This window comes from Chanodichthys erythropterus, chromosome 18, assembly GCF_024489055.1.
Source record: "Chanodichthys erythropterus isolate Z2021 chromosome 18, ASM2448905v1, whole genome shotgun sequence".
Taxonomy (NCBI): Eukaryota; Metazoa; Chordata; class Actinopteri; order Cypriniformes; family Xenocyprididae; genus Chanodichthys; species Chanodichthys erythropterus.
This window is the reverse complement of record NC_090238.1, coordinates 31,729,641-31,753,174: the sequence shown is the minus strand read 5'-3', so window position 1 is coordinate 31,753,174 and position 23,534 is coordinate 31,729,641. Positions and strand designations below refer to the sequence as shown.

The 23,534-nt window shown below is 35.8% G+C and overlaps 2 protein-coding genes across 4 annotated transcripts in view; both read right to left on the bottom strand.

The window, feature by feature from the left end:
- Positions 1–393: 393 nt before the first annotated feature.
- Positions 394–13,150, bottom strand: gcfc2 (GC-rich sequence DNA-binding factor 2). Of its 2 annotated transcripts, none has more exons than XM_067368128.1 (18): positions 12,793–13,150; positions 12,611–12,712; positions 12,379–12,534; positions 10,995–11,225; positions 10,808–10,905; positions 10,585–10,718; positions 7,584–7,767; positions 6,274–6,397; positions 6,073–6,133; positions 5,789–5,871; positions 4,663–4,862; positions 3,285–3,429; positions 2,154–2,275; positions 1,987–2,063; positions 1,812–1,878; positions 1,422–1,568; positions 1,201–1,340; positions 394–599 (listed from the first exon to the last, which is right to left on the bottom strand). In XM_067368128.1, exons 1-18 carry the CDS (start codon positions 13,070–13,072, stop codon positions 488–490), a joined length of 2,463 nt encoding a protein of 820 aa, XP_067224229.1. In that variant the 5' UTR covers positions 13,073–13,150; the 3' UTR covers positions 394–487. The 2 variants fall into 2 exon arrangements, with proteins under 2 accessions (XP_067224229.1, XP_067224230.1); XM_067368129.1 differs by having other exon boundaries at positions 10,585–10,688; positions 12,793–13,148.
- Positions 13,151–14,232: 1,082 nt separating this feature from the next.
- The window catches only part of ywhaqb (tyrosine 3-monooxygenase/tryptophan 5-monooxygenase activation protein, theta polypeptide b), a 78,215-nt gene continuing 68,913 nt past the window's right edge, over positions 14,233–23,534 (bottom strand). For both annotated transcript variants that reach the window (XM_067368344.1, XM_067368343.1), the window contains exons 3-6: positions 19,335–19,458; positions 18,375–18,538; positions 18,186–18,281; positions 14,233–15,645 (exon numbers count right to left, since the gene is read on the bottom strand). In XM_067368344.1, coding sequence (XP_067224445.1) covers positions 15,586–15,645; positions 18,186–18,281; positions 18,375–18,538; positions 19,335–19,458 — 444 coding nt within the window. In that variant the 3' untranslated portion in view covers positions 14,233–15,585. The remainder of the gene's footprint in view (positions 15,646–18,185; positions 18,282–18,374; positions 18,539–19,334; positions 19,459–23,534) is intronic.

Here is a 23,534-nt window from a genome sequence, read left to right as displayed (position 1 = left end):
TGAAGTGGAACAACAGGTTTGCAATTGGGGAACATTAATGGCTGGATAGCTTCTCAGTTTCAAACATCTGCGAGAGTATTTTCTTGGAAGGCCGACTTACTTCACAACAGGAGTTCTTCTGAAAAGACTCAGATTCATGGAAGATAAATCACCGTTCATAGTGACTCTGAATGGCATGTCTTTGACTAAGCCAGTAATTTTAGATCCAAGACGAGGATTATTTAAAGTCCACGAAACAGCTCTTTTGGGATATGTGTTTCAGAGGCATGAGACCAATATATGTGGGCTGCATAAATGGGTAAAATGAGTACCATATATCATTTCATAAAAATAACTATATTGTGTAATAGTAAAACAAATGAAAGTAAATGACAGTTCCAACCAAGATGGGCAAAAAATAAAACATTTTATTCACTATACATATACATATCAAACGGACTTTGCCACTTAAAAACATATAAAACCTTCTGTCGACACAAGATGGCTGCTACTGGAGAGCTTTTAACAGATCCTCACAATGATATTTTTCTGTTATGGTCCTAATACTGTCGTGTGCCTTTATGTTCTTGAGGATAAACAGCGCATCAGATAAAAGTGCTCTAAAAAAAAAGGAAAATAGTATTAGATCTCTTATACAATATAAAACATTTTACTCATTTTACTACAAAGTTGTAACCATCTTTTAGCTCTGTATCATGCTTGAAGAAAATTTGGGTCTCTATTTGCACTTTGAATATTGCGAGAGTACTTTGATTATTGTTGCACTTATTGTTTACACTTAAGATTAAGAGAAAACTGTTATTCATTTGTATTTATACTGTTTTTATTTCTATGATCAGTTTGTGGAAAGGAGTTCAGTTAGGAGGTCAAAAGTTGTAGAAGCTCATAAATCATGTACAGTTCTAAGGTCTGAAGAGACTCGTATGAAATCATACAGGACAGAAGCCAGTCCGTTGAGTTTGGCAAAACCTTTTATAGTGCTTTAGTATTGTTGTCTTTTACTGCATATGATAATTCATACTCTGAAAGTACAAGATGATCAGTTAAAACATTTCAAAATGCACCTGCAGACTATTTTTCTTTTCATGTATTTTGTCATTGAGGATTTCTTACAAATACTAAAAAATCCCTAGTATTTAATAGCATAAATATAGTAAAAATAAGTGTAAATGACTGCACACACTATTATACATCACATACCGTGTGCTGCTGGAGTCTTTGTTGTCCTTGAATATTGCATGAGCGGTCTGAAGAAGATGTTTGCTGAAGTTCTGCAGCTGAGGTAGTGACGATCCAGCGTTCACTTCAATAAACCATGAGTTTGGAAAAACATCTGCAATCTTTTTAGAAAGATAAAAGTTAGTTTTATAACTACCTTAGTAGTAGCCATAAGATTAGACAGACACTGTAAGCATATGCACCTTTTTGCATTTCTGGATGGTGTGTTTCAGATCAGATTCATTAAGAATGATTATCATCAAGTAACGGCCAAGAAGTTTTTCCAACATCAGCTCTTTAAGAACAAGTTCAGGAATCAAACCATCCCATAATGCCATGTTACCAAGCAACTGAAAACAAAAAAGATTTCATATACAAACAATCAGCATGTCACAAAGAAACATTTTAATCTAAATATTAGTTTAATTCACATGAACACATACACTACCATTCAGAAAAAAAAAAAAAACGTATTTAGCAAGGACACATTAAGCAAAGATATAACCCCAAAACAGCCCCAAACATTTGAACATAGTGTACATCAATGTACAGAAATGTACAGTCACAACATAACCAGAAGTGAAATGTCACACCTTCACTGCTGACCAAAACTGTTTGTTCTGAAACTGGAACTGTGGTGACCTCTTATCCTCTAAAAACCTTACACAAAAAGCACAATGTCTTTCAGACACAAACATCCAAATGCAAAATAACCTTTTAAATTATGATCATATAAAAATATTAAAAACAAATCAAGATAAAACATACTTTTTTGGGTACAATGGGACAAAGACGTCATTGTCTACTGCACTCCTTAACCTCTGAATAACTGATTCTACAAAGGCCTGTAGGATGAAATCACAGGTTCATTATACTTACTGACATTATCCATAAAGTTACATTTGTTTTGATCCAAACAGAGTTTTGACAGGTACCTTGACAGGTTTGCTTTGTTCACCATCAAATACAGAATAATCATCCTGTATTCTCTTGCACAGTGTTGTGAGGGTTTGAGACTGCTGCGTAGACACAGGGTCCCAGACCAGCTCCACAAAACCTGCCCAAAAACAAGTAACATTTTAATAAGATAATTAGTTCTGAACTTCTGAACAAATGCTGCACTGACAGCAAGACATTCTGATATGCGTAGAGTGCAACTTCATGTTTATTTCTCAGCAAAAGTTCACAGGATGACATTGGGCTTTCATGAAAACTAAAGATTATGCTTCCTCCATTTCCGCCCATGGACAGTCAGATCGACAGAGGATTATTAACAGAACAGTTATTGAAAGGGTAAGGGTTTAATCACTGAAAATTGTATCGTTCTATATCTAATCTTTAAACAGCATTATAGTAGAAATGGAACATTATGGCATCAGATTTCTTGTACGCGACAATGTTTCACTTTGGGGGGAACAGACAGAACGGCAGTTTCTTTCAGTTTTCCTCTCCGTTTGGCCTAAAACACAGTGTTCATGGTCATCCAGTTTGAGTTTTTTTTTTTTTTTTTCTCAGAGTTTCTGTTACGGCATTTTCTTTGCAGCCTTTAGCTGCTGTCTACAACACTCTGGATCCTTCACTGGAAACCGGAAGTCACTTACTCCCACTAAATGGTTACTCTTTGAATTCTTGCTCCTGGGAACAAATCGACACCATTATGACTAAAAGTTTGCCAAGAAGTAATTCCTACTAAAGCAACGTGGTATTTGACTCTGGTAAGCGTATCCATAGCAGACTGATGGGACTGGCCTTGGACAGCAACATGCCCAGTGCATTATTAGGTGTTGAAGTTTTCCTACCTATTTGGCAAAAATGAAGAACAGCCTTTTTTCTCTCTTTTCTCTAGTCAGGTAGCAACAATTTCAATTTTCTTTCACCCATCTACTTTACAGGCAGGCAAGTTTTATTAAAAGTCTAGCGGTAAAGTACACCTTTAATAGTAAATTACAATTAAATGGTGATATTAAATTATTCTCTGAAATATTCTGTTCCCAAACTCAATATAAAATGCAGCAGACTGGTGGGCCTTGTAAACCTGTTAGCGTAATTATGTGCATATGAGTCACCTTGAACTTTAGAGAGTATCGTCTTCTCAATTATGGTGGGCAGTGTCGTTTTATCCATGTTCTCAGATTCCTCAAAACCCTGACCGTGACAGAATCTCTCAACAGCAGAATACCACGGCAATGCCTCAAAGTCGTCACCTTCTGCCTACATGACAAAAAATAAATAACATGTTGTGAAATACATGTTAGTATATCCATCTATTAGGTATAATATAAGTGGCAAGACAACAATGACAGACGTATATAGTCACGCAATCCGTGAGGAACAGATTGTTGACGACGGATCCTTGTGGTAATTACAGTATGTTGAGCAGGAAATCCAAATGTTAGACTTCAAATATGGCTCATCATTTGAAACATGCAAGTAGCAACTTTCATAGCTGCTCACTTGCTCATCTCTGGATGCAAGAGTATAGCATGCTTATTGCATGACATGGAGGCACTTGCATTTTTTCCTGACAACAGCAGAAACAACTTAAAATCATACAGATACTGTACAGGTTCATTCGAAACTGCTACTTTTATCCGTGTAAACTCACAATAACAACAAAACATTGTGGATTTGTAAAATAAAGCTTTCTGCTGTCTCAGTCTCCCTGAACTGGAGCATGTCACAAAAATGTACTGAAACTTAGTGTATAGGCTACTTGGATCACATACATGAATATATACAGTATACATACAATATATCTATAGAATGCTGGAAATGTTTACTTTTAAACAAACCAATTAAAATCAAAAATAAATTCAATCTGCTTATCTGTATGAAAGGCGCATTTCTCTCTAAACTGTGGAGATGGCGAGGCAGCATTGTCAAATTAATCTTTGCAGTCGACGCTGACTCAGAAAACACTAGTTTATTTATAAATAAAATGTCTCCTTGCTATTGACACATTAATCATTACTTTTGTCATTTCTTTGCAGCAAGCTTTATGTGTGCACTTGAGCGTGGAATAGGCTATATTACGCCTATAAATATATATAAAATACTCATTACGGTTTAGTATTATCCTTAATCAAATTAATATAAACATGCGATTAGATGACTAATGGCGTAAATGAACGACTAATAGTTGACTAGAAAAAGGGGCAGCCCTGAAAATTACACATCAGATGTGTGATATGTGGTGTACTTAAGCTGTAAAAATGCAGTATTTGTAATATTTGACAATAAGCATACTTAATTGCTACTCATAATTACTGTCAAATGCTGAGTTTGTCCTGATCCACAGATCCAGATGGATGGAAGCCATGCCTCTAAAATGTGGTGTTTCAGATCCAAACACAGCAAATTTTGGTTTCCAGCTCATTTTGAATGTAGCACAAAATTATCAGATGGAACGTACGTAGTGAATAACCATGAATAACCATAAATCACCTGAAGTGGATTCCAGCCAATGAGCTGGTGTCGGATCAGGGGTGCCAGGAGCTTAGGGAGGCATAGGCCAATGTAGGCATTACTGTAAGAGTCTTTAAAGGAGATGCGCCACTCATCAAATCTGAAGAGGATTTTCTTCACGTCCCAGAAGTCTGTCTGAACATCTGCAAACACTTCCTGAGCCTTCTTCAGTAAATCATCTGAAATTGAATTAAAGTTAAAGATGCAGTGCATATTCCACATGGACTTTAAACACAAGTATTGTATGTGATCTTTGGATTCTCAAAGTATTTCTAGGCTCTGATGCCACTGTTTAAAGTCAGCATGAAACTAGGGGTATGCACAAAGAGTCAAATATTCGATCTTTAATTATTATTCTAAAAATAAAAATACTATTCGATTTTTCATAAATGTTGCTTTGCTGGCCGTAATTGCAGTGAAAGTCTAAGCCCGCAAACTAAAACTCACAATTATAACTAAATGCACTGTGGAGTTGGCGTTGTGGAGCTTGTTAACAAGTTGAATGTATTTGATCACAGCATCTGCCTCTAGGTGCAGCGAAGTTTGGAATTACTTTGACCAAAATCATTTTATTAAATGACCTTACAAAATGGAATTACTTTTGATCAACGAATCAACGTGTCGTGTGGAAACAATGTCAGGTGAAACTGAGTTATAAATGAAATCACATGAAATCCAAACTCCAGTCGAATGAGGATAAATACAGCTGTCCGTCACTGCATTCACAACTGCAGGTTAGCGCAGCTGTACCCCGAGTGAACCAAGAAGATAACTTATTTGATAGCAAAATTATCGAGAGACAAATCCTTCTTTTAAGTTTCTTTAGGGAGACAGGTTTAAGAACAGAAAACACAAAGAGATGTAAGAAACTTCGCTTAGCACACCGTTATCTTTGTCCCTGCAACGTCTGTTGACAGAGCGCATTTCCACGTACTTATGATTAAAGATTACAAGGGCACATGAATTTAGAAAAAAATAATGACGTGCATGGATAGATCTCTTATAATAAAAACTGCAATATTCCATAAGAAAAAGAACTGTCGATTTTAATTTCATAGTGACTTTAAAAGTTATTTTACTTGTGCTTCCATAAAACTACTCCCACCTCTTTTACTTTGTAGCTCCGCCTCCTGCTCTGCTGTTGGTTCCCAGTCACACGGTACACACCCAATGTCTTCATAAGACAAGCTTAGACATGAAAACACAGAGAGAATAGAAAAACCAATGATAAATGACTTTGACAACTGTAATTTAAAGATTAAAAGCATCTCAGAAAGCCTCCACAGGCTGTAATCTATAAAGAATCGTAATGTCAGGCTGAGCGTTTCCAGTATTTACAGCAATAACATTCAGTAATGGTGAAAGTGTATACATAATAATCCATCTCACCTCTGCTGAGTTGGGCTAGAGCCTCTGGTTACGTCACCATTGCTGTGTGAGTCAGTGTTATCTATGAGACATCCACAGTACACAATATTATATGAATGATTGCACGGAAGTTATCATCATTATCATATGAGAGGGCATAAGCCTCCTCTACAAAATATTCTTGCTATGAAACTACAAGGCAGTATTCAGTAGTCGTCTTACAGGTTAATTTCTGAATCTGTGAGGACTCCTCCCGTACTGCTTCTCTTCTCTGACTCACCAGCGCCTCCGCCTGGTCAATATAGAGACTGTGCATGTCCAGCTCAACAGAGTTTATTAAAGCCATCTGAAAAATAAAACAATCTACTTTAGGCTGTGACACAACAAGTCAAAGTCAGAGAACTAGAGGTGACGAAAGCCGATTGTGTTGTTGCCTCGTGTTGGCAGCATCTGAGCAAAACTGCTGCGCTTGAACACACCACAAAAATGAAAACTGACTGCCAACTAGCATGTTTTCTATGCCTGTGTGTAAGAAAATAAACATCTATATCAGCAGGTATTCGTCATACTGAAAATCAGCCGTTACAAAAACAGCCCAATCTAAAGTGTGAAATTTTTTACACAAACTTTTTTTTTTTTTTTTTAAACTAAAATGGTATACAATCCCAGGTTAATCCATTAGATATTTTAAATAACCAACAGCAGCATTAAATGCTTAGCAACCAAAATGTTACATGCAAATATAGAAACATATTTGGATTATTGCCAAATGAGAGAGGTAAGCCCATCAGTTTCGCTTTAGCCTAAAAAAATAATTTTGGCTTGACTTATGTTGTTTATAGCTAATGAATGTCACTTATTTATGTTTTATTTTATAGTTTAATATGTAATTTTATAGCTTTTTTTAAATTCTTGTTCTGTTCTGAATACTGTTAAACTTAAAGGATTTGTTGTGAAGGGAACTAGGCCTATGAATGTTTCGTTTTATTTACCGGTATTAAATAAACATATAAATTAATGTAATTGTTTGCAATTACACGGTTAACAGGTGTTTTTGGTGTAAAATTAATTTCTCTCTCATGAGATTACTTCCTCTTTTTGACTGGGTTACGTTTCTCTGTGTTGTAAACTCTAGGGACGAGGCTTCTAAACCATGAATTTTTAGGAGCGTGATATTTAAATGACAATTGTTTTCAGCCGCCATTATTATCAACCTACGATCAATTCATACGCTAGGATTGTGACTGACAACTGTACCATTTTCCTCAAAACGGCAGCGCAAGTATTTGGACTATTACAGTGAATTTTTACACAGCACTACAATACGGTTGTCAGTCCCATTTAACGCTGTTATTGGCCATTTAGAATATCTAATGGATGAACTTGCGCCTTGATTGGACTAAATTTATTTAATTCTTTTAATTTAATTCAGATAGTAATAGATTAACCAGTGGGGAAAATAATCATTAGTTCCAATCCTAATATAATTATACAGTATTACATACATACTTCATGTAGCAACTTTTTTCTACCTTCTCAGACAGGCATTCCAGTAGGTTCTGTGAGAACACATTCATGGTACGGTAGAACCGGAGCTGCTCATCTGCAGGGTGGTTTTCGAGGCTCTCTAAAGAGCTCTTGGCCATTTCCACATCCAGCTGCATCCTCCTCAGCTCTGCCTCCCGCGCCCTGTGCACCTCCCTCAGCGAATCCAATCTGCAAGTGAGATTTTTTTTATATAAATTTTATATATGTATAAATACAGAGCTGGATAGATTACTTACAAATTGTAATCAGTTAAGGATTCCAAATTACATGAAAGAAATTGTAGTTAGTAATCCACTACATTACACATTTAAGGTAATGTAATCTGACTACTTTTTGATTACTTTTGACCAAACTCATTAATCGCATTGATTTGAATTGGATAATCTTGTACCATATTAACCCTTGTGTGACCTTATGGACATTTTTGTCTTTTTCAGTTGTTTTTTTGCCTGTGTTAATGCCAACTGCATAAATTTAGGCTCAGGTGTGTATTTTATTGGAATTTCACTATTTAACCACCATTTCCTTTAAAAAAAAAATCTCTGTTGCACTAGGTACAAAAAAACAGTTCCTCTCGGGGCCTTATGTTTTGGCCTTAAGGGCCAAAAAATTCCCCACTTTTTTTTTAAAATCCAGGGGCCATTTAACTATAAAATGTTACAATCTTTGTTAATAGGCTTTCATTCTGTTGGCAAGGCTTCAAAATTAATTTTTTTACCAGATGGTGCCAAGTATTCGCTTTATTCCTCATTTCTGCTTATGCATATTATAGAGCCAATTGGATAAATTATGCAGCTATAATTGTGTGGGTGTGTTGGTATGGATGTGTGTTATAAAAAAATTGTGTGTGTGTGTGTGTGTGTGTGTGTGTGTGTGTGTGTGTGTGTGTGTGTGTGTGTGTGTGTGTGTGTGTGTGTGTGTGTGTGTTTGTAATATTTGAGAGAAAACCTACTGTAATGCAAATCAGAAATTCAACCACTATGTGTACCAGTGGAGCTTTGCTGGCATCAAATGGGGAAAATTTGGTACTGCACCCAAACAAAATCTTACTTAAAGGTGCCCTCGAATCAGAATTTGAATTTACCTCGGCATAGCTGAATAACAAGAGTTCAGTACATGGAAAAGACATACATTGAGTTTCAAACTCCATTGTTTCCTCCTTATGTAAATCTCATTTGTTTAAAAGACTTCCGGAAAACACTCGGATCTCAACATAACACCGACTGTTACGTAACAGTCGGGATCATTAATATGTATGACCCCAATATTTGCATAATGCCAGCCCATTCGACGTATTAGACAAGGAAAGGCAGTATTAACGTCTGGATCTGTGCACAGACAAGGTAAGCAAGCAAGAACAACAGCGAAAAATGGCAGATGGAGCAATAATAACTGACATGATCCATGATAGCATGATATTTTTAGTGATGTTTGTAAATTGTCTTTCTAAATGTTTCGTTAGCATGTTGCTAATGTAATGTTAAATGTGGTTAAAGTTACCATTGTTTCTTACTGTATTCACGGAGACAAGAGCCGTCGCTATTTTCATTTTTAAACACGTGCAGTCTGTATAATTCATAAACACAACTTCATTCTTTATAAATCTCTCCAACAGTGTGTAATGTTAGCTTTAGCCACGGAGCACAGCCTCAAACTCACACAGAACCAAACGTAACCATCTAAATAAATACTTTACTCACATAATTCGAAGCATGCATACAGCATGCATGACGAACATCTTGTAAAGATCCATTTGAGGGATATATTAGCTGTGTGAACTTTGTAAATGCGCTGTATTATAGTCGAGAGCTTGTGTGGCAGAGGAAGCGCATCTCTTAAAGGGGCCGTGCTGAAAAAAATCAGTGCATATTTAATGATGCCCCAAAATAGGCAGTTAAAAAAATTAATTAAAAAAAATCTATGGGGTATTTTGAGCTGAAACTTCACAGACACATTCAGGGGACACCTTGGACTTATTTTACATCTTGTAAAAAAACAATCTAGGGCACCTTTAAAGCAAATTTTTTGAGATATTAACCTCAAATTTGGAACACAACTTGTTTAGATTTATGGATTTGATTTTCTAGCAGTTTTAGAGTTCAACATGTTTCATAAAATATATATTTTATATAAAATTTTCATAAACTTAAACCTTCATAACTTTTTTGGCTTCACTTTTTATTTTTATTTTTCTTTAATCAACAATTAATAATTCTATAATTCTTTAATCAACAACATGAAGTGTATTAAATATTGCATTAAGTCAGGGTTTCCCAGACTGGGGTTTATGAAAGGAACTGCAGAGGGTTCATGAGTTTAATGAAAAGACACTTAATAAAAAATATAAAAATATATATTTTATCTGTTTACCTGCATGTCATGTGACCATTAACCAACATCAGAGAACTGCAATTTCATTTTATTATTATTATTATTATTATTTATTATTGGTCCAACCTATGAACTTAATATCTCAGGAGGTTCAGCTGGCAAAAAAGTTGGGGAATCCCTGGATTGCATGTAAATATGAAATCATGTGAATTTGTACATTTTGTGTTTAAAAGACAAAAGCCTTCCAAGGACACTAATACATGGTTAAATGATTCAGTGAGTGATAATTCATGATTATGAATGTGTTTGTCAGGAGTTGACTAGATATGCAATGTTAAGAAAACACTTTTTAAAAATGAAATGATTTCTGTAAATCCAGTGATCAACTGCTGTGTGGATCTCAGTTTTCAGTGGCTGGTCTGTGTGTGCAGTTCATAATATAAGCAGTAGGCTTTTTTAGAAAGAATTTATAAGATAAAAAAAAGAAGTAGTGGGAGAAACAATGAATTATGAATAATTTACTTCCATTGTGGGAATAACATGTAATCATTTAATTAATAAATACTAAACAGTAGTGTATATAGAAATTATTTGTATTTTAATGATTTATTATCCATTAAAAACATTTAAAATGAATGCATTACTGCAGCTTACTTTCCGATGATTCTCTTCTTAATGACATCAATACTGACTGGTGGTAGCGTTTCAGGGATGTCCATTTTCTTCTGTCGGACTGGTCTCGGAGCCTGCCATTCCTTCTGAGAATACAAGGAAAGGTCCTTGAAACACTATGGGAGCAGTGTATAATAAAAAGCAAGTTAAAGTTAAATTAAATATTCTCCAAATGGCTCAAGGAGATCTATTCAGCGGGTCTCACTTGGTGTCTTTTGACTCCTTTGTCAATCTGTTGCTCTTCCCACATCTGCTGGTCTTCCTCCTCCTGACTATCAGAAAAACTCTCGTCACTGTCACTTCCTACAGAACACAAACACAGAACATGCCATCTATCTCCCAGCTACTTTAGTGTTTTAATATACACAAGTCAAGTAGTACAAGTTTCCCACCCATCTTCTCAGCCATTCGCTCTCTCAGAGTCTTGGGTTTGGGTGCAAACTCGATTCTGCGCTCATGATCGTCCAGCTCATTGTCACTGTCTTGTTCTTCATTGCTCGGATCTTCTTCCTGTAGGCTTCCAGGAGTTTGGGGTGAATCGAGTGAGATGTATTCTTTCTGGGATCTGGCATTTCTCCTTTTCTCTTTGGCAGCACGAATCTTTTTAGCATCAGGAATGATGACTGCAGGATTTGACAAATAATGACATTAACAATCACACTTAAGTGTTAAAGCAGGGTTAAAGTGATGGTGACTTTAAATTTTTTACTTCACTGGCATGGTACGAAACTTTGTGACGTATGTGGCGCTTGCTATATAAACACTGAAATATTTTTGGAGCAAAATGGTCCTTAAATGGCCACCATAGGAAATTGATGGGAAGAAAAAGAAAAAAAATGTTTCCTATTTCCAATTAATACAGTGTATACAGATATTTTATACAAAAATAAATGGTGCATAATTCAGAGGTACCATGAGATCACCTCAAAATAAAAAATATTAAAGAATAAATAGTATTAAAACAAAATATAGTACATTAAATGGTTAGTTCACCCAAAAATGAAATTTCTGTCATTAATTACTCAGCCTCATGCCGTTTCACACCCGTAAGACCTTCGTTCATCTTCGGAACACAAATTAAGATATTTTTGTTGAAATCTGATGGCTCAGTGAGGCCTGCAATGATATTTCTGACAAGAATATTTTTGGTGCGCCAAAAAAACAAAATAACGACTTATATAGTGATGGCCGATTTCAAAACACTGCTTCAGGAAGCTTCGGAGCATAATGAATCAGCGTATCGAATCATGATTTGGATCACGTGTCAAACCGCCAAACTGCTGAAATCACGTGACTTTGGCTGATTCATTTGTGCTCCGAAGCTTCCTGAAGCAGTGTATTGAAATCGGCCATCACTAAATAAGTCGTTATTTGTTTTTTTGGCGCACCAAAAATATTCTCGTCACTTTATAATATTAATATTGAACCACTGTACTCACATGAACTGATTTAAATATGTTTTTAGTACCTTTATGGATATTGAGAGAGGAAATGTCATTGCTCCCTATGGAGGCCTCACGGAGCCATCGGATTTCAACTAAAATATCTTAATTTGTGTTCCGAAGATTAACGAAGGTCTTACGGGTGTGGAAAGGCATGAGGGTGAGTAATAAATGACAGAATTTAACTTTTTGGGTGAACTATCCCTTTAATTTCACAAAATAAAAAAAAATGCTTATTGTATTCAGTCTGTTTTGACCACCAATGTGACCCCCAAGTGAAGAATACCAGAGGGTTAATGGTTACTGAGGCAAATGATTTAGTTGAAGACAGAACCTCTTTGTGGTTTTGAAGAACCAGATGAACTTGACATGGTGGAAGAGCTTTCTTCATCATCCTCATCATCATCATCATCACTGTCAGGAGGAATGTCTTCATCAGAGGTATCAGCATCACTGTCAGATTGCACACTGACATCCTTACTCTTCTTAACTGAAAACATATTAAGTGTTATGGACCATAACATTCACTGACAGATGAACAGCAGTTATTTCAGTTAAGGACGCACCTTGTCCGCTCTGTAACGTTACAGGAGAATCCTCTTTTTTCCGCGCCTGGAACACAACTTCTCTGTTGACGGACCGTTTCACTTTAAAACTTCCCTCAGTGGCTGTAAGAGTCAGGTTTCTTCGTTAAAACGAACCTATTTACAATATAAGAGCATATGACTGGCTATAGTAAAATACTAACCGTCTTTATCGTCAAAGAAGCTGAGTGTTTTGCTCTTTGACTGGAGTGCAGTGACTGAAGGTTCCTCTGCATCACTGGAGTCACACTCGCGAGCCTTTGAAATCCCTCCTCGCGGCAAATCTGCTTTTGAATCTGCTTTCTCCGTTTCCTTTCCACGGTCAACACCGCCGTGCTTTTCATTCTCATCTTCATCGCTGGATTCATTTTTCCTTTGCCTGAAATTTCTGCGCGGCTTTTTATTAAACATTTTAAACGCTATCCAATGTGAACGTGAAATCATCAACGCACTGTAATGACCTACTTCCTGATCGTCGTTTTAAAACATTTCATAATAAAAGTCCTGCATCTGCATGAAGAAATCGATTACATTTTCAATTTATTGTGATGTAAAAACGTTTACTTTATATTTTATGTTTATAATATGTTGTATACGTTTAAATGTAAGCATCTGTTCAACTTAAACTAGAAGTACTATCTTCAATGTTCGCTGCCTTATTTTAAAGAAATAATACTGTGAATTAAACTGTATTAAAACTAGCTTTGTTAGTCTTTATACTAACAAAAATGTCATCTTTAGCGTTGCATATGGTTAAAACTTAGGCGTGAAAAAGAACTTGGACTTAATATTCGTTCTTTTTTTAGTAAAAAATAAAGGTTTTGTCACTCTATCCCCTGGTTTCACAGACAAGCCTTAAGCTAATCTCAGACTAAAATGCATGTTTGAGCTGTTTTAACTGAAAGTAACTTGTACTTACATATCTTAAAATAGGTCAGTGCCATTGTTTTGTCTCAAGATGCACACCAGTAATGTTTTTTTTTTTCTAGTGAACATTTATAAGTTACTTAAATATCCTAATTGAACTAAGGCCTAATCCTGGTTTAGGCTAAGCCCTGTCTGTGAAACCGGGCCTATATGAGGTAAGTTGTTTACATTTTAGAAAAATGTAAACAGTAAAATAAACTCATTCATAAAATGTGAAAGCTAGCATTCAGGAATATCAAACCACTGTTTGCCCAAAATTATTAAAAAAAAAAAAAAAAAAAACTATATACAAAATCTAAAATGTCTGACAACTTTCCCCAATATCTCAATGAAAAACACCCGTCCTGAAAACACAGTTCAGTTCAAACCTTCCGACTTTTTCCAGTGTACAAGTCTGATTTCATTGTTCACACTTGTTACCCAAAAGCCACAACAAAAGTATGATTATAAACCCTTAGTTTGGAGGATTGAGCTGTATGCCATTTTATATCATGTTTGAAATCAACATACAAACCCATGACAAGAAAAACAGAAAACACATTTCTTTAAATACACTGATATGGAGATACAGCCCTTTAGACAAGTAGTCTGATTCTCCCTTATAACTCTAAAACTTAAAGATTGTCCATTATTAAAGTTGATGCAAAAATGACAAAAAAACAAAAAAAAACAAAAAAAAAAAACAGGACAGGACAGCAAATTGGTTTATAAAATGTAATTTTTAAGCATGTCACATAACATACATAGGGCATAAAACATTTTCACAAGGCTTTTGTGAGACTAAAATCCATGGGAAATTAAAAGAGCGAGCGAGAGAGAGAAAATCAATCACATACACAATAGAAAAAAAGACATAAAGGAGAAACAAAATATAATAGTGGTCCAAACTATAATGACACTCTCTGGACAACCACACACTGTGCACAATGCATTGAAAAGTACTTAACAGAACTTTTAATATTGGCAATATGGCATTGATTCCCATTCCAGTGTTCTGGACATACACAGGCAGTGTTATTTGCCAACAACACCAATTCACCACTAGCAGTCAGAAGAAAGATACTCGTTTCTGGTCTTCTATCGTTCACAACATGCGTTACGTGAAATAAATTTCGTTAATACGTGACTCAAACCATCAAAACCATATTACCACATTGTGCCACAGATCGTGTCAGAACTGGTCTTCATGCTAGTGGGGTACTGCTAACTGAACATTTTCACTTTTAACAATGCATTACTAAACAAATAAAATAAAATATGCCCTAAGTCGCCTTACAAATGGTTTTAATTTCTATGGATGATTTTCGTTTTCCATAAAAAGCAAAGGGAACACTAAACAGGCCAAAAATCAAGTGAAAAACAGTAAATATATTATTAAACAGTTTATAAACTGAGGACCGTCAGATACTACATACCACTGCAGATGCTAATATTTCCAAGTAAAATCTGAAACGCACGCCATTTCGACAAGTGTCTTTTTTTTAATTTCCATATTGAACTATCTAAAGCGTGACTGACCACCGCTTTCAGTGGAAGTGCACAACCTGTGGTAGTGCTGAGGTGAAACAGGTAAGAGTGTTAAAGTACAAGATACAGTAGGTGAATATGACAACGCTTATCTAAATGCTTTTAATATCCCTGCAATTACTTTTTAGTCTCAGACTTAGCTGTGATGAAATGCATGTCCTTATTTTTTAATTTATTCATTAATTTATTTTCCATTAACTATCACTTTAAGATTATGTTTGTATAAAATGACACTAGTCATACTTTTCTACAGCAGAAACTGCACATTATGGAAGGCCAAGACAAACAAACCTAGGAACAGGGTTTCTCCCCAAATATCTTTCTTTTCTTGTCCAAAAGCTGCACTGTGAAAAGACTAAATGATTTTTTTTTTTCTTTTTTTTTCAAAAACAGCTCTTCATTAATTATGGGTTTGATCTTTACTGGAGGAATTCTCTGACATGGAGTGATAAGGAATGGAGATGTGTAAAAAGGTTGTTTTCTTTGCTGAAGGAGTGTGTGGTTTAGTTCTCTCCTCCCTCGCCTACTTCTCCCTCATCTGGTGCGTTGTCGGATGTCCATAACTGGTGGAAGAAAAACAAAATATAACAGGGTCAGAACACACTACTTACTTATACACTACTATAGTTTTATTAATATTTTCAATTTGCTTTCATTTTTATTTTGTTTAATTTACCATTTTTAAACATTTTGAAGTTTTAATTTAATTTATATTTTCAGTTTTAGTTTTATTTCATTAAGTTGTTCTCATTTTCGTTTAGTTTTTTTTTTCATCTACTATTTCTATTTTGTTTTGTTTCAGCTTTATTTCAAATCAACCAAAATGTTTACAATTATAAGTGGATCCTTCTTCATTAAAGAGACAAAATTCCATATTCAGGCACTTGCAGAGATTTTAGTATTTAAAAAGACTTTATTTGCAGGGCTACATATTAAAAACACCAACCAGGACTTTACACTTAAATTTCTTTTTAGGGGCACTTGTGAAATTAAGAGCAGTCAAAAGCACCTTCTGATCAACCATTACAGGGCAATATTTGATAAAATATAAAATAATTGAAATGATACTTTAAAAATAAAAATAAAACTGCCAGTAGGTGGCGACAATATACAGTCTTTGTCACTGAATCATTCATTCAATCGATTCGTTCAAGATGCTGATTCATTCAGGAAAGAAGCAAGTGACTAGGGCTGCTTTTAGACATACCCTAGCCCAAAAAAAAAAAAAAAAAAAAAAAAAAGAAGTAATAAACCTTGTAATAAATTTGTGAGAATCTGTAAATAATCCAATTTTCCATAATCGGAGCATGTTTCATGAAGTTACGACCCAAAACGTGACATAAAAGCTGCATTGGTTTATTATTTACATATGGGTCTCCTGGAGCTTCACGTACAAAAACTCGCTCAAGTCTAGTCAAAGCTCAAAACAATGTTGTATTCTACTCTGTGAGACCTTCCAAATTACATAACACATGATTATCTGAGCTGTATGATGCTTTTGACACACTGGAGTACACAGTACAAAAAAGGTTTCATAAATTATGCATTTTTTTTTTTATTATTTTTCAGCAAATAACTCATCAGTACTTAGGAGTTAATCATAGTGGTTACATTCATTCATCTAAGCTTTCAAATGACACCTATTTTGTGATGATCATGGCAAGAGTTTTGAAAAATGTGATTATTATTTTTTTTTAGCTAGTTGGCGCCCGCAGGTGTTACACTACGTTTTAGAATGATAACTCATGACAAAATGATTTGATTGTGAATTTTTTCACGGGGGGGGCAGAACACTTTGGGCTTAAGGGGTTAACACTTGCCGCAGGCTGTTTTTCATGCCCACGGGTTGAAGCGACCCCAAATAACGTGATATTTATCCCCTGGAATGCAAATTTTACAAAGGGGAACCCCACCAAAAAGCAGATTTTACTGCCCGGAACGTGATTTTTTTACCGTGGGACCACCCTGAAACGCGATTGGGCTAGTTTTGAGTAGCAACTGGGCGGTTTTTTTTTGGGGGGGAACCCAGCTGATAGGTGTATAACATCAAAAGCCACTTTTCCACCGTCGGGCCGGATGGTTCTCATTGCATAACTGTTCCATTCCGTGCCGATCCGGACCAGCTGATACGGTTACGGTTTCATTTTCCACTGTGGGGCTGATAACGGCCACTCTATGGAATGTAATATAAAAGCGTCAGTTGTTGCCTTGGTAACGCAACGCTTACTGATAATATGAGATGTAAATAACGACCACGTTATGGAGTATGGTAAGATATTTCTTTCAATTTTATTATTAATTTTTGTTTACGTCGCTCAAATACAAACAACAGTCAGGCAACAGACAAGTGAACAATCCTGTGTGGCGACGTCACTTTACACATTCTCCCAGCACAATTCAGACAACCGTGCCAAGATTTCCAAGTCCCGCAAGAGCGATTAGAGAGCAGTCGGTTTCGTATGCTTTGAACTATTTTCGCAGTACTTTGATGTCATAACCAATCAGTCTGCGCAGCGCCACTTCAAGTCAAACACACTTAGTGTCTTTATGAATGGGTCTCTGAATCATTGACCTACCCAATTAATTCAAAAATGCAGATTCATTCAACAAAACACTGCTGTTCACACTTAATATTAACTTTTTGTTTATTAAACTGTTGTATAAAAGCAAGATCACATTTGCAATTGTGTTGCAATCACAAGTTAACCGGTTTCATCTCTGTTTTACGCTTGCTTTGATGACTCAAGGCATGAAAAGCAGCCAATTGTAATGCGAAACTTAACTGTTGCAAATATGTCTGAAATGGTTGCACTGTAGAACCCTGCCAATGTGTATCAGCCCAAACAGGCCTTTATCAAGGTAACAAAAATGCCTTTAATAGTTTAAGTTCTAGTTAACATTGGCCATTTTTCTGATCTTTTAAAATCACATCTCTCTGTTTTTACATTTTTACGACATCATAACACTTAATCAAACCATAACTGGCCAAAAAAAAAAAGAAGCATTTTCAAAGCCTCTACAAACCTTGAAAATTGTTTGTGATGTCTCTACGCTCACTATCGAACCACCTGTGAGGAAATGAAATGGCTCTGCTGTTACTTACTGTGAGGTTGTCTCTCAGTAGCTGCATGATAAGAGTGCTGTCTTTGTAAGACTCTTCATTCAGCGTATCAAGCTCTGCTATGGCCTCATCAAATGCCTAAATTTGTACAAAAACACATTCTTAAAAATGAAAAAAAATTCCACATCCGTAATGTATTTATTGCAGCAAACATGGTCATTTGAAACGTACCTGTTTAGCAAGGGCGCAAGCCTTTTCTGGAGAGTTAAGGATCTCGTAGAAAAAGACAGAAAAGTTTAGGGCCAGACCCAGACGTATGGGGTGTGTGGGCTGCATCTCTGTCTTGCTTATATCGAATGCTTTCTGGTAAGCATCCTGAGAGTTTTCTATGGTTGCTGTAACAAAAAAAACAAAAAAAAACCTTGGTTAGGCATGCAATGCATATTGGGTTCAATAATGTCAAAGCAGCACTCAAAAATAATGTGAAGTTTCAGGCCAGTGCTGCTTTCACTAATTCTGAATGTGTTCAAGTTATGAATCAGTATAAAATCAGTAATATTTTGCATATTAAGCATAATTGTGATTATGAATTCATGGAGTTACATTGGCTATATAATTTCTACCTTTTTAACAAACTAAAACAATGTTTTTTTGTGTGTTTTTTTTTTTTTACAAAAGAAATACAATAAATCTAAAATTTAAATATAATAAATACCACTATAAATGTTTTTTTAATATTTTATTTGCACATCATATATATTGGCAATATATAAAAATGCTACTATATATAGTGTAAATGTTTTTAAAATATTTTACTAACACATAAAAACACACTGCTCATATATTAAATACTACTGTATATGTTTTACTTGCACATACAAATACACACCTAAAAAAATAAAAATAAATAATAATTGTATGTTTTTGTGGTGGGGTCAGTAAAAATGTTGGCAACAGAAAACAAACCCTTTCTGTTGAGGCCTACGAAGCTTCAAAAAAGTATGTATGAAAATATGAAAAGTAAAAAAAGTTCAAAAGAAAGAAAATGAGCATCTGTATTGAGCAGTTAATGACTCAGACATGAGACAAACTTTCCCTTGTTTCAATGTTTCTAGTTGCATCATACCAAGGAAAGTCCAGTCCTACATTAAGAAAACATGTTTCTAAAACCTACAAAACAGGCGTTCTTACATTTCTTGTCATCTCCTGAGGCAACTTCAGCAAGGTATCTGTAGTAGTCACCCTTCATCTTCAGGTAGAAGACTTTGCTCTCGGGATTTGTGGAATTCTCGATTAAATATTTGTTCAGCAGCTCCTGTAGAAGAAGAGTAAATGAAAGAAATGAACTGGTGGAAAGGCATGAAAGCTTAGCTAGAGATCATATTTAGACACTTTCTTCATGTCATTTATTCTTGACATTTCTCCAAGACCCCAAGAAACATGCAAACCACCAAATACAGGCTAAATGTCAGCTCATCCTCCTGTTAGTGCCATTACCACACCGACCTGAAGTAGTTTTAAGGGATTTCAATCCAAACTTCATTTGAGTCCAGAATTACGCTTAATCTGCATCTCAGAGACTAGCCCCAACATCCAAGACTGCTTCAGCATTAATCTGTGTCAGTGAAAGCAACAGCTTTAAGGCATGGGTAAATACCAGATTAACCACCACACCAAGGATGAGACAGATTACCACAGAAAGGCCAACGCAACATCATGAGGTATGACCCACTCCTTACCACGCTATGGTAAGATCAGGTCAGAGAAAGCACCATCAAGAGCTTAATATTTCTATGCATCCTCCTACACTTCACAGTGTTGTGTTTCTGTACCTCACAAACACTGTTACTACACAGAAATCATTAGGAAACAGATCAGCACACATTGAACTGCTGGGAGGTTTGTTTAAATCTAGGATAGTCTAATATTTCATTGCTCTCCAAGTGATTAGAGGGATAGTACACACAAAAATAAAAAGGCATTCTTTAATCACCCTCATGCTGTTCCAAACCTAGATGACTTTCTTCTGTGGTAACAAGTAAGATGCTTTTGGCCATACAATGTAAGTCCAGGATTTTGGACCCCATTGACTTCTATTGTATCGTTTTTCACAATTTCCTTTGTGTTTCACCACAAAAAAAAATTCCTATAGGTTAAGAAACGACTTGAGTTACTGAGAAAATTACAATTTTTAACCGAAGGCGTGGAAATAATTTTTTTGGTTTCAAAGAGTACAGACTGCACCCTTGTCAAAACAGACAAAACCAACAGCGTTAGAAACAATCTCCCACATGAGGGCCTGTTTCTTCATGCTTGCCTGAGTTGAAAGGCCTGCCAAAGCATTTTTTTCATTCTTCACACTTGTCAAGGATTCTCAGCACATAGATGCCACTCATTGATGACCAACCCAGAGAATCAAGGTCACTGGTATCCTAGAATTCTGTTTCTGACCTAAAATATAACAGTATTTGAAAAGTCTTCAAGCAGATATACACAAAATAGGATAAAGATTAGCATCCAAACCTAAAATCTCATCAAAAACCTTTGTGTTAGGCCTAATTTATGTGTATGGACTTAGGTTCAAAAGTTGGGGTCAGTAAGATTTTTAAAAATACTCTTATTTGACTAAATTAAATTGATCAAAGACAGTAAAGACTAACACCGTTACAAAAGATTTTCATCACGGTTTCAACATGAGAAACGACATGTTTCTCAAGCACCAAATCAACATATTAGAATCATTTCTGAACATGTGACACTGAAGGCTGGAGGAATGGCTGCTGAAAATTCAGCTTTGACATCACAAAGAAAAATTACATTTTTAAAATATATTCCAATTAGGGCTGCACGACGTATCATTTTAGCATCGATATCCTGCTCACATTGTAGGCTGTGCGAGGTCAAGCATGGGTATTGTAGGTGATCTATTTGTGAATGAACAGACAAATTTATGCAAAATTATGTCAAAATGTCCATCTTTTTCAAGTATACTTGTAAACAGAGTTGCTCGAGGCTTACGTGTACAATCAATTGAGAAAGAAAACGGATGCATTTCATATTAGATCTGTGCATTCGGTCTTAAAAGTGACAGCAGCCTAATATTCCTGCATGTCTGTCATTAATCTTAATTGACCCTTCACAAAGACCCGCCCCCCCTTAGTTACTGTTGCTACATCCAACAAGCCATGGCACTCTCACACCACGAATCATGAAGGGTGAATTAAACAACAAAATACAAAGAGAAAATCACTTTTGTAGCTTTAACGCAAAATTATTTATATTTAATTTATCAATTCAGGAATGATTAATTCTTTCTAAATAGAGCTATTCAAGTAATCTAGTGAAATTTTATCACAGAATAATAATATTTATCGCAGAAAAACAAAATATCGCAATGTCAGTTTTTTTTCCAATATCGAGCAGCCCTAATTCAAACAGAAAATATTTAAATTGTAATAATATTTCACAATATTATTGGTTTTATAGTAAATGCAGCCTTTGAGAGCATAAGAGAAAAACTGACCAAAACCTTTGAACTGCAGTGTGTGTTTGAACTAAGGATGGTCAACTAGTCTTCCAACAGCTGACTGGGTTAACTTATCTTTTTGTATAAGCTTTAATATTTTTAGTGGTGATGCTGTAAAGGGGAGGAGTTTAGAGACATCTTCCCTGTGAAGGTTTAGCATGCTGTTCTTTAGTGTGGAAACTGCTAGACAGTCAGGAAGCTAAAACTATTTTTGAGAAGTTGTTTCTAAATTAAACCCAGCTACAGCCAAAGTGCTTCTTCTTACAAATTCACCAGATGAAACAATACATTTCTGAGTAATTGCCGTCAGACTCCAAATATTTTTAGTTAATGATCATGTACACACAGAGGCGAACATCTTTATATACATTCCCCCTGATGTTCAACAAATATAAATCAATGATAAATGCTGGAAACACTAGGAACTTGTTCATTGAGTGTAGTTTTCCCTACTGAGAGTATGAGAGCTGGCAGCATGTGGCAGGCTGTCTGGACAGGTGGGGGTGTGAAACAACCTTGATCCCAGAGCAGATTCAACAGTGAGATGAGTCACAGACACACCCTTAGCCATCACAGACAAGCTGTGAAATCAAGCTTGAGCTCTCACTAAAGCCATGCACAGAAACTGGCCATGACTCACTGCTCAAACACAGTTCACCCCTCACATGGATTTAGACTGGACTACAGCAAAACCACTGATAATACCTGAAACTCAAGAGCCAATAAATATTTTCATGTTAAAGTCAGCATAAAATGGAAATCCACCCTATTTTCTAAATGCAAGTTATTGGTCTTATTGTGACCAATTCATTCATGTACATTTAATTTTTTAATCAAAATTCCAGTGAAATGACTTCTCTCGGGTGATGTATGCTTGACTCCTCCAATCATTTAAACCCCGCCCCTTACAATCAACTGCAAGCACTCAGATCTGCCTCCATCAAATCAACAACCAATGGACAGAACCAAATTCCTGCTCTGCATTTTTTTCCGAACTTCTTTAAGACAAACACAATCGGATATACATTTAAAATAGACATGTGCCGATATTCTGTAATTCAATATATCACGATTATGAACATGCACAATATTGTTACCGTGGGCGCTTCAAAATACAGTGAATAAGTATTTATTGCAAATTATTCAAATTTGAACATTACAATTTAAGTTGACTTGCGCCAAATGAGTAACCCCGACGCAATGTAAGACGTAGGATGTAGGAGTATCGTAAGCTTCTCTTATATCAAAATCCAACATTTCTCTTTAAAAACAATCATTTTACAATTCTAATTCGTGACCGGTGTTTTGTTTTGCTCCATCCTCTGCACTTCCAAGCTCGTCATTACGTCATGCGTCGGGTCAGAGCTCACTCCTTCACCGCAAGCTAGTTATTATAGTTTATAAAGTTTCAAATGTGGATATTTTTTCTTACAAAAACCCATCGCTTCGCTTCAGAAGGCCTTTATTAACCCCTGGAGCCGTATGAATTACTTTTATGATAGATGGACGCATTTTTTTGGGCTTCAAAATACAACCCCCTATTCACAACCATTATCAAGCTTGGAAGAGCCAGGCTAATTTTTAATATAACTCAGATTGTGTTTGTCTGAAAAAAGATAGTCATGTACACCTTAGGATGGTTTGAGGGCGAGTAAATCATGGGGTCATTTTCATTTTTAGGTGAACTCTTTAATACCCAATATTAAGGGTGTCACGATTTCGATTTTAAATCGAAATCGACCGAAATTAAGTCACAATCTCGAACTTCGAATTAATAAATGGAATAGTCTATGCTGCCGCGCCCCCATGTAGCATCCGGTTGCTTGCCAAGCGGAAAAAAAAAAACACTGCCAGTCAACCTCCTC